Here is a 14,854-nt window from a genome sequence, read left to right on the forward strand (position 1 = left end):
GGGAAATAAAATCCTGAATTTCCTGGGATTTTACCATGGGAAATTAAAATCTCGAATTTCCTGGGATTTTGTCATGGGAAATAAATCCTGGGAAATAAAATCCCGAATTTCCTGGAAATTCCAGAAATTCCCAGGGAGGCAGCAAAGCCTCAAATCCTGTTTTTTTTTTTTCTTGAGAAACACCAGAATAATCCCCAAAATGAGCAGGAATTCACCCTTTTTGGTCCATACCCATGGAGATTTATTTATTTTATGAATTTTATTATAATTAAATTACAATTCTATTTTATAATTATATATTTATTATTAGGATATATATTTTTATTAGGGTGTATATTATTAATTTTATTTTATTAGGGGATATATATATATTATTGTATGTTCATTATAATTATATATTTATTATAATTATACATTTATTATAATAATACAATATATTATATATTGTATATTATATATTATATATTGTATATTATATTAAATATTATATATATTATATATATTATATATATTGTTTATTTATAAACAAATACTGATGTTTTTGCAGGCAACCTCCTTTCTAGAAAAAAACCAACAAATTAGATTGTTTTTATTCCTCCCTGAATGAACAGAACCCTCGTGTCCTCACCACTGTCCCAACCTCAGCTGGGAGAGGACAAAATCCCAAAATATCAAATAATAAACAACAGGAGAAACCTGAAAACAAAACCCTCGTGTCCTCACCACTGTCCCAACCTCAGATGGGAATGGACAAAATCCCAAAATATCAAACAATAAACAACACAAGAAACCTGAAAACAAAACCTTGAAGACTCCAATTTTTTTATACCAACGTGACTCAGGGCTTTTAGATAACCAAGGACTTTAAACAATTTAAATCTCCCCGAAAATTGTGGGATCCAAGCAGGAGAGCAGAAGTGACGTGTGGGATCCAGGGCAAGGCAAGGAAATGATGCACAGGAGAAACATCGTCCCCATTCCCGTCAGTCAGGGCAGGAGCTCGGGCCTTTGACATGGCCAAGGACTTTAAATAATTTAAATTTCAGGTGAGGAAACTGGGGGATCCAAGCAGGGGAGCCGAGCAGTCCCTTCGTGCGTTCACCATGTCCCAGCCTCAGATGGGAGCAGAGAAAATCCCAAAATATCAAATAATAAACAGCACAAGAAACCTGAAAACAGAACCCTCATGTCCAGACCTCAGATGGGAATGGACAAAATTCCAAAATATCAAATAATAAACAACAGGAGAAACCCAAAAACAAAACCTTGAAGACTCCGATTTTTTCTACCAACACAACTGGGGGCTTTTAGATGACCAAGGACTTAAAATAATTTAAATTTTGGGTGAGGAAACCCTCCCAAAAATTGGGGGATCGAAGCAGGAGAGCAGAAGTGACGTGTGGGATCCAGGGCAAGGCAAGGAAATGATGCACAGGAGAAACATCGTCCCCGTTCCCGTGAGTCAGGGACGGGATGGAGGAGGAGGAGGATGAGGAGGAGGAGGATGAGGAGGAGGATTTGTTTGGTAAATAAAGTTGTCACCAATTCCTGGGGATGCCTCATTTCCCTCCCTGGGGATTGAGGGTATAAAAAGGTGGTGGGTTTTCGGGGTGCTGCATTCGCTTGGCTGAGCCCTGAGGTGAATTCCTGGTCAGAGCTGAGGAGGTGAGTCCGGGTCTGCCCCAGGGCTGGGATTTTCTTCTTCCTTTTCTTTCCAAAATACAAAAATTTTGGTTAAAAAAAAATGTGGTGGAAGGGCAGGGAAGTTGCAGAGAAGATTCTCCTCTTCCTTTTCTTTCCAAAACACAAAAGTTTTGGTTGAAAATAAATCTGGTGGAAGGGCGGGGAAGTTGAAGGGAAGATTCTCCTCTTCCTTTTCTTTCCAAAATACAAAAATTTTGGTTAAAAAAAATTTTAAAAAATCTGGTGGAAGGATGAGAAGTTTCTGGGATGGATTTAAATCTCCTGTGGGTGCCTTGATCCCACCAGACCAAAAATAAACGGGATCAGCTGCAGGTTGTCCCTCCTCATCACTGAGGTGGGGAGGAGGAAATGGGGACAAATTTAGGATTAAGAGAAAAAAACACTTGAAAATTCCGTTTTTTATTCCCTTTGTTCCCTTATTTTTCTGGTTCTTGAGGCTCCTCTCAAAGGGCACTCAATGCCCAGGTTTGGATGGTTTGATATTTAATAGAGGAAGGGAAAAGAGGATGGGTTTGGATCCAGAGGTGGGACACGAGGAGACATCTTTTAAACCTTTAAAAGATGATCCTGGACATTACAAAGTGGTGTTGGGCTGGGTCAAGGTCATTATTCCCTTGGTTCCTTTATTTTCTGGATCTTGAGGCTCCTCTCAAAGGGGATTCACCGGGTTTGGATGGTTTGATATTTAATAGAGGAAGGGAGAAGAGGAGGTAGGACATGAGGAGACAAAGCTGAGCTCAAATTAAATCTTTAAAATATGATTCTGGACACCACAAAATGGTGTCGGGCTGGGTCAAGGTCATTATTCCCTTGGTTCCCTTATTTTCTGCATCTTGAGGTTCCTCTCAAAGAACATTCACTGGGTTTGGGTGGTTTGATATTAAATAGAGACAGAGAGAAGAGGATGGGTTTGCATCCAGAGGTGGGACACGAGGAGACATCTTTTAAATCTTTAAAATATGATCCTGGACATTACAAAATGGTGTTGGGCTGGAATTAATTCTCATTAATTCGCTGCCCTGGAGTAAAAAATTGATTTTCCTCACAGGGTCACTTCTCCAAAATGTGCTCCAGACAAAGCAGCTGCTGCTGCTGCTGCGGGGGCAGTCACCAGTCCCAGAGCTCCTCCTGCTGTGGTGGTGGTGGAGGATCCTCTGGAGGATCAGCCCAGAAGATCATGATCAGCTCTGGCGGCGGAGGAGGTGGTGGTGGATGCTGTGGTGGAAGATCTGGTGGTGGATCCTCTAAAAGCATGATGGGAGGAGGTGGTGGAGGTGGAGGTGGATGTTGTGGAGGTGGATCAAGTGGTGGATCTTCAAAGAGCATGATGGGAGGTGGAGGAGGAGGAGGAGGAGGAGGATGTTGCGGAGGTGGATCCAGTGGTGGCTCCTCTGGGATGAAGATCATCATGGGAGGAGGAGGAGGTGGAGGTGGAGGAGGTGGTGGATGTTGTGGAGGTGGATCCAGTGGTGGATCTTCAAAGAGCATCATGGGAGGAGGAGGAGGAGGATGTTGCGGTGGTGGATCCGGTGGTGGATCCTCAAAGAGCATGATGGGAGGTGGTGGTGGAGGTGGTGGATGTTGTGGAGGTGGATCCAGTGGTGGATCCTCTGGGATGAAGATCATCATGGGAGGTGGAGGTGGTGGTGGTGGAGGAGGATGTTGTGGTGGATCCAGTGGTGGATCTTCAAAAAGTATGATGGGAGGTGGTGGTGGAGGTGGTGGTGGGTGTTGTGGAGGTGGATCCAGTGGTGGATCCTCAAAAAGTATGATGGGAGGTGGTGGTGGAGGTGGTGGATGTTGTGGTGGTGGATCAAGTGGCGGCTCCTCTGGGATGAAGATCATCATGGGAGGTGGAGGTGGTGGTGGTGGAGGAGGATGTTGTGGTGGATCCAGTGGTGGATCTTCAAAAAGTATGATGGGAGGAGGTGGTGGAGGAGGTGGTGGATGTTGTGGTGGTGGATCTAGTGGTGGATCCTCAAAAAGTATGATGGGAGGTGGTGGTGGAGGTGGTGGTGGATGCTGCGGAGGAGGATCCAGTGGTGGATCTTCTAAGAGTATGATGGGAGGTGGAGGTGGTGGTGGATCCTCTGGGATGAAGATCATCATGGGAGGAGGTGGAGGAGGAGGAGGATGTTGTGGAGGTGGATCCAGTGGTGGCTCCTCAAAGAGCATGATGGGAGGAGGAGGAGGAGGAGGAGGAGGCGGATGCTGTGGAGGAGGATCCAGTGGAGGCTCGGCCCAGAAAATCATCATCAGCTCTGGAGGAGGAGGAGGAGGTTCCTCTGGATGCTGCGGATCCGGTGGAGGATCTTCAGGAGGGAAGATCATCATGGGAGGAGGAGGAGGAGGAGGAGGCGGATGCTGTGGAGGAGGATCCGGTGGAGGATCTTCGGGCCAGACCATCATCATCAGCTCTGGGGGAGGTGGTGGAGGTGGGTCTGGGGGCTCCAGCCAGCAGAAATGTCCCATGGTCATCCCCAGCGTGGTGTCCCACCAGAGCAAGCAGAGCTCCCACTGGCCCTGCCAGCAGAAGTAAAAAAAATCCCAGTAAAAAAAACCCAGTAAAAAAAAAAAAACCCATTAAAAAAGCCCAGTAAAAAAACCCAGTAAAAAAAACTCCAGTAAAAAAAAAAAAAAATTTAAAAAACCCAGTAAAAATCCCCAGTAAAAAAACTCAGTAAAAAATTCCTATTAAAAAAAAAAAAAATTAAAAAACCCCAGTAAAAATCCCCAGTTAAAAAAAAAAAAAAAATTCCCAGTAAAATCCCCATTCAAAAATTCCAGTAAAAAAAAAAACTTAGTTAAAAAACCCCAGTAAAAACCCCATTTAAAAATTCCATTAAAAACTCCCAGTAAAAACCCCCATTAAAAAATCCCATTAAAAAAAAATTAAAAAATCCCATTAAAAAATCCCAGTAAAAAAAAAAAAAAAATTAAAAAACTCCCAGTAAAAACTGGTCACCTCCAATTCTCTGACTTTGCTCCCAGAATGTCCCTTTGTGTCCCCACTGTCCCCACTGTCCCCTCATGTCCCCTCGTGTCCCCCCCGGTGCTGTGACCTCCCTGGTGGCCCCTCTGTGCCATAAATGTGACGGGAAATAAAAGATTTTTCTGTGCATGGACAGGTTTTGTTTGTCCTCCTTTTGTCAGGGAAATGAAGCATCATGAAATGAATAATTATTTAATAATAAGGATAATAATAATAATAATGATAATGAAAATAATGAAAATAATCAACATAATCAAAATATTCAAAATATTCAAAATAATCAGAATAATGAAAATAATCAAAATAATCAATATAATCACAATCATCAAAATAATCAAAATATTCAAAATAGTCACAATCATCAAAATATTCAAAATAATCAGAATAATCAAAATAATCAAAATAATCAAAATATTCTGCTGGGAAAACTTCTCCAGTCTCCAGTACTCATTAATAAATATTTCTTATATCCAAAATAAATTTCTCCTCTTTTATCCTGACCCCATTCCCTGCAGTTCTTGAGGGAAAAATCCTCCCTCAACATCCAACCCAGAGTTTTCCTCTCAAAGTGGGAAAATCTTCCCAAAAAGGATTTTTTTTTGAATGGTGGGGATGTCTTGAGTCCAGTAAAGTTGAATTTTAAGGTGAAATGTTGTTTTGAGGTTTTTTTTTTTAAATTTTATGAATTTTACGCCTGGTAGGGAGGAAATAAAATTAGGAATTAATGGGATTGTGAGTCATTAAATCCTTGAGGGATCAGAACTAACAGAGTCCTGCCTTTGGGAGAAAAATGGAAATTTCTTCTCCAGGATCACATTTTCAGCAATTTATGGGGTCATGGCACATGAAATCCTTGAGGGATCACCACTGACATTTGGGGGAAATGGAGATTTCTTGTCCAGGATCACATTTTCAGCAATTTATGGGATCATGGAGCACAAAACCCTTGAGGGATCACGATGAACAGAGTCCTGCCTTTGGAGGAAAAATGGAGATTTTTTTCTCCAGAATCACATTTTCAGCAATTTATGGGATCATGGGCCATGAAATCCTTAAAGGATCACCACTGACATTTGTCCTGCCTTTGGGAAAAAAATGGAAATTTTTTCTCCAGAATCACATTGTCACAAATTTATGGGATCATGGGCCACAAAACCCTTGTGGGATCATCACTGACATTTGGGAAAAAAATGGAAATTTCTTCTCCAGGATCACATCCCACATTTTCAGCAATTTATGGGATCATGGGCCACGAAACACTTGAGAAATCAGAACTAACAGAGTCCTGCTTTTGGGAGAAAAACGAAAACAGAGCCGTGTTCCTCCAGTCCTTGACCAAATTCCAAATCCCATTTAAACCCCAAATCACAATAAAGTGCCCCTTCTTTCCTCACTTCAACCAATAAAATAAAATAAAATAAAATAAAATAAAATAAAATAAAATAAATTTATTTTTTAAAAATATTATTTCAAACCCTGGCTCAGGTGGTGTGTGGGTGGTGGGAGCCTCAGGTGAGGCTGGTGAACACCACGAGGACGCGGGGTTGGATGATTGATGGATTTCTGAATTGACCACTGGGGTCAATCTACTTTTTTTTTTTTTTTGAGAAATTCCAGTTTGAGAATGTAAATAATCAGGTTAAATAATCAAAGTGACATTTAAACCTCCTAAAAAACTCCAACCCCATGTCCTCGCAGTGTTCACCTGTCGGAGTCCAGGACATCCCCTTGGATGAGCTGGGACCCAGGAAAGGGAATTTGAGCCCTGGGCAGGGGGTGTGGAGCTGGTCCAGTGGAGTTGGAAACTTTGGCACAGCCCAGGAAGACACTGAGTTTGATCTCAGCCCATGGGAGAAACTTCCAGCACAAGGAGAGGAATTGCCAATCACCAGGAAGTGAAAATAGTAGTTTAGCACAGTAGAAGATGCAAAATTCAGTAGTTTTAGGGTTCATAGAATAGAGGTAAATGGGGGACACGATGGTGGGATTTGGGTGGTGCCTCGTGTCCCTCTCCTTCTTCCTCACCCTCCATCTCCTGGGGTGGTGATGATATAAGGTCGTGAGAGTGGGTTGGGTCAAAGCAGAAGTGACCCTCTTAGTGTGAGCACTGGGCATTGGTGTGAAATAGTAAATAACCTACACGTCATTATCTGTATAAATGTAATTATCTGTATAAATGTGATTATCTGTATAAATGTAATTATCTGTATAAATGTGATTATCTGTATAAATGTGATTATCTGTATAAATGTAATTATCTGTATAAATGTAATTATCCGTATAAATGTGAGGTGACCCCCATCAATGGTCAGTCCCCTCATGTCCCAGCCCTGTCCAGACCTCGGCTGGTAACGGAGAAAACTCTGAGATATCAAATAATAAACACCACGAGAAACCAGAAAACGAGGCCTTGAAGACTCCGCTTCTTTGTACCAACACGACTCGGGGATTTTAGAGGGACAAGAACTTTAAACAACTCGAATCTCGGGTGAGAAAACCAACCCGAGATTCACCAGCCTCACCTGAGGCTCCCACCACCCACACACACCTGAGCCGGGGTTTTAAATAATAATTTTTTAAAAAATAAATTTATTTTATTTTATTGGTTGAAGTGAGGAAAAGAAAGGACAGTTTATTATGATTTTGGGGTTTAAATTGGATTTGGGATTTGGTCAAGGATTGGAGGAACACGACTCTGACCCCAATGGTCAACTCAGAAATCCACCACAGAGAAAAATAAAAAACAATCCACTTTTTTTTTTTTTTTTTGAGAAATTCCAAATCATAGATGTCAAACAATCAGGTTAAATAATCAAAATGACATTTAACCTTCTAAAAAACTCCAACCCCGTGTCCTCGTGGTGCTCACCAGCCTCACCTGAGGCTCCTGCCACCCACACACACCTGAGCCGGGGTTTTAAATAATATTAAAAAAAAATAAAATATTTTTATTTTATTGGTTGAAGTGAGGAAAGAAGGGACAGTTTATTGTGATTTTGGGGTTTAAATGGGATTTGGAATTTGGTCAAGGATTGGAGGAACATCCCAATGGTCAATTCAGAAATCCATCACACAGAAAAATAAAAATACACTTTTTTTTTTTTTTGAGAAACTCCAATTCATGTATGTCAAACAATCAGGTTAAATAATCAAAGTGACATTTAAACCTCCTAAAAAACTCCAACCCCGTGTCCTCGTGGTGCTCACCAGCCTCACCTGAGGCTCCCGCCACCCACACACACCTGAGCCGCGGCGACACCTCAGATCTGCCGATGAGAACAGAGATAAAACCCACAGAGGAGGGAGGAACCCCAAAAACTCAACCCTGGGAGCCCCTTCCAGCACTTTGTGTGTCCCCAAATTTGGTGGCCTTGTCCCCATCCCTGAAGGTGTCCCGTGCTCCAAGTCACGCTCAGGGTGATTAAACGGGGATTGATGTTGTTGTCACACGTCCCCAAAGCCCCAAAAATAAAATTCCCCTATTAATCCTTCACTCAATGTCCCAGCAGGGCGGATGTTCCCGTCAGGCTCCAAACACGCGTGACACGAACCTGGGACGGCTCGTTCATCCTCCGGGTGACAAAGTGACAAAGTGACAAAAGGGGACAATGAGTGACCTGGGTGACTCCCCTGCTCAAGGTGTGGGTGGTGAAAACCCTCAGAAAATGGGTTTTGTTGGGGTTTTTTAATGTGCTGGAGTTCAAGTTAATTAATTAAATTCATTCATTAGTTTAATGAATTTAAATTACATTAGTGGGCTTCAAGTGGGAATAGAAAAGGATTTTGAGAGGTTTTTTTCACTTATTTTGGTGTGGAGAGTGAGAGGCCTGGAAGATGGAGCTGAGCGTGGAAATCCAAAAGTTGATTCCACATTGGGGTCAAAAAAGATTGAAGGGAAAAGTCCCCTTTGTCATTGTCCCTTTTGTCACTTTGTCCCCTTTGTCCCCATTGTCCCCTTTGTCACTTTGTCCCCTTTGTCACTTTGTCCCCTTTGTCACTTTGTCCCTTTTGTCACTGTCCCCTTTGTCCCCTTTGTCACTTTGTCCCCTTTGTCACTTTGTCCCTTTTGTCACTGTCCCCTTTGTCCCCTTTGTCACTTTGTCCCTTTGGACACTTTGTCTCCCTTGTCAATTTGTCCCCTTTGTCATTTTGTCTCCTTTTTCATTGTCCCCTTTGTCACTTTGACAAAAGAAAGACTCCAAATAATTCAGAAGGCAAAAAGTATTTTAAAAAAAAAAGGCTTTATTGTCTAATTCTTACTACTTTTTATAAGTATATATATATATATAAAATAATGACAATAATAAAATTATTATAAAGTGTTCCCATAGAGATTAACGTGATTGGTGAATTAAAATTACACCTCTCTAATCCCACTAATTAAATTAGAGAAACAGCAAAACACCAGATGGACAAAGATTTTTTTTTTTTTTTGAGAAAGGAGAGTTGTTTTGCCAAGATTGTTTCGAGAAAAATCTTCCTTGTGTAGCCCCTGGTTTCGTGCCTGAGATATTTTATTTTTTCTAAAATTCTTTTCCCAGGAAATTTTCTGTAAATGAGAGAAATGTTTTTGTAACTGTAATTTTTTTTTTACATTTTTTTTTCCCTAGGAGGGACTTTCTTCTTGATGTCCCTCTTGGTCTGACCAATGATTAAAGAAATTTGTCTTTGTTTCACCAATCGAATTGGTCTGTTTAAAATAATGTAAAAGGGAGACAAATCCCAAAAATAAAAAAGCCATTTTCAACCTTCTGAAATCAGAGTTTTGTGTCGTTCTCAAAAACAACATCATTTTTAAGAAAATTTTCCTTGAGAAAAGGAAACAAAACCACCCCATCACCCAAAAAACTCCAACCCATCAAAAACACATCGAAACACCCCAAAAAAACAAACCCCGAGACATCATTTTCCCCAAAAAAAAATCCAGAACGGAAGAGAATCATCATTTGAAATCACAAACACACAACGGGGTTGATTCCCCAGCTCCAGGTGAGTCAAGGCCAGGAGGACGACGCTCTCCCTGCCAATAAATCTCTCAACATTCCTTCGGGTGTCTCACTTCCCTCGGCAGCTCCGGATAAAACCTGGGCCACCCCAGGGGCTCCTCACTCAACTCACATCTGAGAATCCTCACATTCACACCCGAGAACCGAAGGTAAGACCGTGAGCACGGAAATTTCTGGAAATTTTGCTCCATTGGTTCATTTTTGGGGCGTTTTTTGGACCAAAAACCAACTTTGGAGGTGCCAACAAGGGAGGGGAGCTCTTTGAGCTGCTGAGTCAGGGTGAGACACCCAGAAAGATCCACACAATATTTTATTCATTTTTTTATTTTTTATATTTTATTTTTTTATTTTTTATTTTTTAAGGTGTGTCAAAACGTGTTGTGAAAATTTCTGGAAATTCCCCTCCATCGGTTCATTTTTTGGGGTGTTTTTTGACCCAAAACCCAACTTTGGAGGTGCCAACAAGGGAGGGGAGCTCTTTGAGCTTTGAGGAGCTGAGTCAGGGTGAGACATCCAGAAAGATCCACACGATATTTTTTATTTTAATTTTTTAAGTTGTGTCAAAACGTGTTGTGAAAATTTCTGGAAATTCCCCTCCATTGGTTCGTTTTTTGGGGCGTTTTTTGATTCAAAACCCAACTTTGGAGGTGCCGACAAGGGAGGGGAGATCTTTGAGCTGCTGAGTCAGGGTGAGACACCCAGAAAGATCCACACGATATTTTTAATTTTTTATTTTTTAAGTTGTGTCAAAACGTGTTGTGAGAATTTCTGGAAATTTTCCTCCATCGGTTCGGTTTTTTTGGGCGTTTTTTGAACCAAAACCCAACTTTGGAGGTGCCAACAAGGGAGGGGAGCTCTGAAAGCTGCTGAATCAGGGTGAGACATCCAGAAAGATCCACACGATATTTTTATTTTTAATTTTTTATTTTTTAAGGCGTCAGAGCATATTGTGAGAATTTCTGGAAATTTTCCTCTATCGGTTCGTTTTTTTGGACCAAAAACCAACTTTGGAGGTGCCAACAAGGGCGGGGAGCTCTTTGAGCTTTGAGGAGCTGAGTCAGGGTGAGACATCCAGAAAGATCCACACAATATTTTTATTTTTTATTTTTATTTTTTTATTTTTTAAGGCGTGTCAGAACGTGTCGTGAGAACCTCAGGAAAGGCTCCCTGACCTTTCCTGCACACAAAGATTTCCCAGAATTGTTGGGACATGTAGAGACTTTCTGGCAGGTCAGGGCAGGTTTTAGAGCAGGGAGGGAGTTCAAAGCTGCTTTCCTTTTGTGTCTGGGGATAAAAAAGGTGGGATAAATGGGGAAAATTCAGGAATTTTTCCTTCTCTCTCTGCTGGGAATTCTCAGCTGAGTCTCCTCCAAGTTTTGTTTGGGTGGACATGAAATGAAGGATATTTTAGTTGTCAGAGCAAAAAAATTTTTGACCTCGAGTTATATTTATGTAGATTGTGGACAATGACCAGGGATTGGAGAATGAGGTTTTCACCTCTCTAATTCCACTGGTCAAACTAGAAACCCAACAAATTATCCCTCTTTGAGAGAAAGGTGTGGAAACATCATTTTGTGTGTTGTGGAGGGCGGGGAGAGGGAACTCTGCAGAGCTGAGATGTTCTAGAATTCGTGGTTTTATAAAAAGGTGGTGGGTAAAAAGGGTTTTGCCTTCAGCCACCAGCCTGGGCTGGAGGGGAACCCCGAAAATAGAGAGGAAGAGAGAGAAAAAGAAGCAAGAGAGGTAAAATAAGAGAGATGGAGCAGGTAAGAAAGATAAGAGTGCAAGGACATTGATACAATCCATTCCATCTCCTTTTTGTTTTGAATATTCTAATTTACAGTGACCAACCGGCACGAGATACAAAACCTACAGATTTTACATACAGCCTATAAGAACTATTATATTACCATGTCATTTTATATTCTAAACTCCAAAGACAACTTTTATTATCTATTTTTTTTCCCTGATGCCTTGGCAGGGTGGAGAGGGGCTGCACCCTTGAGTCCTTTTGTTTTCCATCCCTCAACACATCTCCAGCTCATCACCATCTTCCTCTCTGCCATGATCACATCTCAAAGCTGGATTTAATTTCTATTTCACTCACAGGTTTTTATATTTTTAGCATTTCTTACCATTCAATCATATCCATAAACGATTCCTGTCCCATCTTTCCCAACGTCTCGCCCTCTATCGGCGACTGATGGAGAGACGGATTCACGATCAGAATCTGATTTTACTCAGTTTTTCCAAGAACTTACACACCATTCCAGTGAGGTTAATAATTTTTAGCATTTCTTGCCAGGCAATTATATTTATAGAGCTTTTCCTGTCTCATCTTTCCCAACAACATCGTTCACCCGAAAAACCGCGGGGAAAAAAATTCCGCTACGAAAAAAATTCCGCTACGAAAAAATTCCGCTACGAAAAAAATCCTGCTACGAAAAAACCCGCAAACAATCAAAAGGCTGGAAAAAAAAAATCAGAGAAAACTCAAAATCCTCCTTCCTGACATCTCCGTTCCTTTTCAGGATCACAGCTCCGAGATGTGCTCCAGACAAAGCTCAGGAGGCTGCCATGGGATGTCCGGTGGGTGCCACGGCTCCTCCAGCCTCCAATCCCAGGGATCCTCCTGCTGCGGGAGTGGAGGGAGCTCCGGGAAAATCATCATCGGCTCCGGCGGCGGATCCTGCTGCAGTGGAGGATCCTCTGGATACGGGATGGGAGGAGGATCTTCTGGATCAAAAACCATCATTGGAGGGGGAGGAAGTTCCTCTGGGTGCTGCAGTGGAGGATCCTTGGGTTATGGGATGGGTGGAGGATCTTCAGGCTCAAAAACCATAATTGGAGGTGGAAGCAGTGGCGGTTCCTCTGGGTGCTGCAGTGGAGGATCCTCAGGATATGGGATGGGTGGAGGATATGGTGGTGGATCCTCAGGATCAAAGACCATCATTGGAGGTGGAGGCAGCTCCTCTGGATGTTGTAGTGGAGGATCCTCAGGATATGGGATGGGAGGCGGATACGGTGGTGGATCCTCAGGATCAAAGACCATCATTGGAGGTGGAGGCAGCTCCTCTGGGTGCTGCAGTGGAGGATCCTCTGGATACGGGATGGGTGGAGGATCTTCAGGATCTAAGAGCATCATTGGAGGGGGAGGCAGTTCCTCTGGGTGCTGCAGTGGAGGATATGGTGGATCTTCAGGATCCAAAACCATCATTGGAGGAGGAAGCAGCTCCTCTGGGTGCTGCAGTGGAGGATCCTCAGGTTACGGGATGGGAGGAGGATCTTCAGGATCCAAGAGCGTCGTCGTAGGTGGATATTCTGGTGGAGGATCCTCAAGTTACGACGTGGGTGGAGAATGCGGCGGCGTCTCCTCGGGAACCAAAATCATCCTGGGAGATGGAGGCAGCTCCTCCGGGTGCTGCGGTGGAGGAGGATCCAGCTACGGGATGGGAGGAGGATACGGAGGATCCTCAGGATCCAAGAGCGTTGTCGTAGGGGGAGGATCCTCCGGATATTGCGGCGGAGGATCCTCGGGATCCTACGGGATGGGAGGAGGGTACGGTGGTGGATCCTCAAAGATCATCGTGAGAGGTGGATCCTCGGGGGGCTGCGGTGGAGGATCCAGTTATGGGATGGGAGGAGGATCCAGTTATGGGATGGGAGGAAAATCCAGTTACGGGATGGGTTATGGGATGGGAGGACAGTCCAGTTATGGGATGGGTTATGGGATGGGAGGACAGTCCAGTTATGGGATGGGTTATGGGATGGGAGGACAGTCCAGTTATGGGATGGGTTATGGGATGGGAGGAGGATCCGGTGGTGGATCTTCAGGCCAGACCATCATCATCAGCTCTGGAGGTGGTGGTGGCATCTCTGGGGGTTACTCCCAGCAGAAATGTCCCATTGTCATCCCCAGCGTGATGTCCCAGAGCAAGCAGAGCTCCTGCTGGCCCTACGGCCATAAATAAGATATTATAAATAATTTATATTATTTATTAACCAAACTCTGAGTGTCCTTTTGCCTGGGCCTTCCCAGCGTGTCCCCTCCTGTCCCCGGGGTGTTCCATCCTCGTGTGACAACTCCTGGTGTAGGAGCTGCCTTTGAAAATGTCCTGCTGCTTTTCCAAAGAAAAACTTTCCACTTTTTATATCCAATAAATGTTATAATCGCTCAAAATTGCCTTTTTTTTTTTTTTTTTTGGGAGTTTATTTATTTCTTTGCAAAATCATGGTCTTGGGATGTAGAAATGTATTTGAGGTGAGGAGTTTTCGCTCCAAAGAAAGTTTGGAGTGAAATATTGCCCCGGAGGTTTTGTGCCTTCATTTAGTTTAATAAAAAAAAAAATAAACTAAATAAAATTTAGTTTAATAACAAAAAAATAAAAAATAAAATAAAACATTAAAAATAAAAAATAATAATAAAAAAATAAAAATTAAAAAATAAAAACAAAACATAAAAATAAAAAATAAAAAATAAGAAATAAGAAATAAAAAATAAAAAATAAAAAATAAAAAATAAAAAATAAAAAATTAAAAATTAAAAATTAAAAATTAAAAATTAAAAATTAAATGGGAAGAGAAGAGTCTTGACCATACGTTCACCCAGTTGTCAACCTGGAATCAGAGTTGCCTTTTTATTGTGATTTTCCATGTTCACAAAAAATAAATTTTGAATTTTTAAATTTTATTTTTGCTATAAATGTTTCATTTATAACACCCACGTTCTAAATGAAACAGCCAGATTTGAAAAAATAAAATAAAATAACAAAGTTTATTTTCATGTAACAATAAACAGTCGCCGACCCAGGATTTTCCATGTTCACAAAAAATAAATTTTGAGTTTTTAAATTTTATTTTTGCTATAAATGTCTCCCTGGAGAGCCGGTCCTGCCGCCAGAAATTTGGATTTTGTCACTCCCAGAGCTCCTGGTGCTGTTTCCAAACCAGAGGAAGGAGATGGAGAAAAGGAGGAAGGAGGGAGGGATTTAATCCTTGGATAAATCCAGTTGAGGAACCGGGACGGGACGTTCCCACCTACGGAAATTTTGGCTTTGGAGCAGCTCTGGCACCTTTTGCAAAATTCCTGCTTGAGGGTGTTATCAATCATTGGGAAGTGAGTTGATGGTTTGGATGTAAATGATTTCCTTGG

At 42.1% G+C, this 14,854-nt stretch overlaps 1 protein-coding gene across 1 annotated transcript; it reads left to right on the plus strand.

Moving 5' to 3' along the window:
- The first annotated feature begins 11,931 nt into the window (after positions 1-11,931).
- LOC310919688 (uncharacterized protein) lies at positions 11,932-14,514 on the plus strand. The gene is made up of 2 exons (XM_083879136.1): positions 11,932-13,377; positions 13,537-14,514. The coding sequence occupies exons 1-2, from the start codon at positions 12,249-12,251 to the stop codon at positions 13,671-13,673; spliced, it is 1,266 nt and encodes a 421-aa protein (XP_083735262.1). The 5' UTR covers positions 11,932-12,248; the 3' UTR covers positions 13,674-14,514.
- The last annotated feature ends 340 nt before the right edge of the window (positions 14,515-14,854 follow it).

This window comes from Zosterops lateralis, assembly GCF_965231275.1.
Source record: "Zosterops lateralis genome assembly, chromosome: 27".
NCBI lineage: Eukaryota > Metazoa > Chordata > Aves > Passeriformes > Zosteropidae > Zosterops > Zosterops lateralis.

Bases quoted from the DNA above. Each gene is read 5' to 3' on its own strand.
- LOC310919688 (XM_083879136.1), top strand. From the start codon at position 12,249: ATGTGCTCCAGACAAAGCTCAGGAGGCTGCCATGGGATGTCCGGTGGG. The intron at 13,378-13,536 runs GTTACGGGATGG...GTGGATCTTCAG, and splicing joins TGGGATGGGAGGAAAATCCA to GCCAGACCATCATCATCAGC.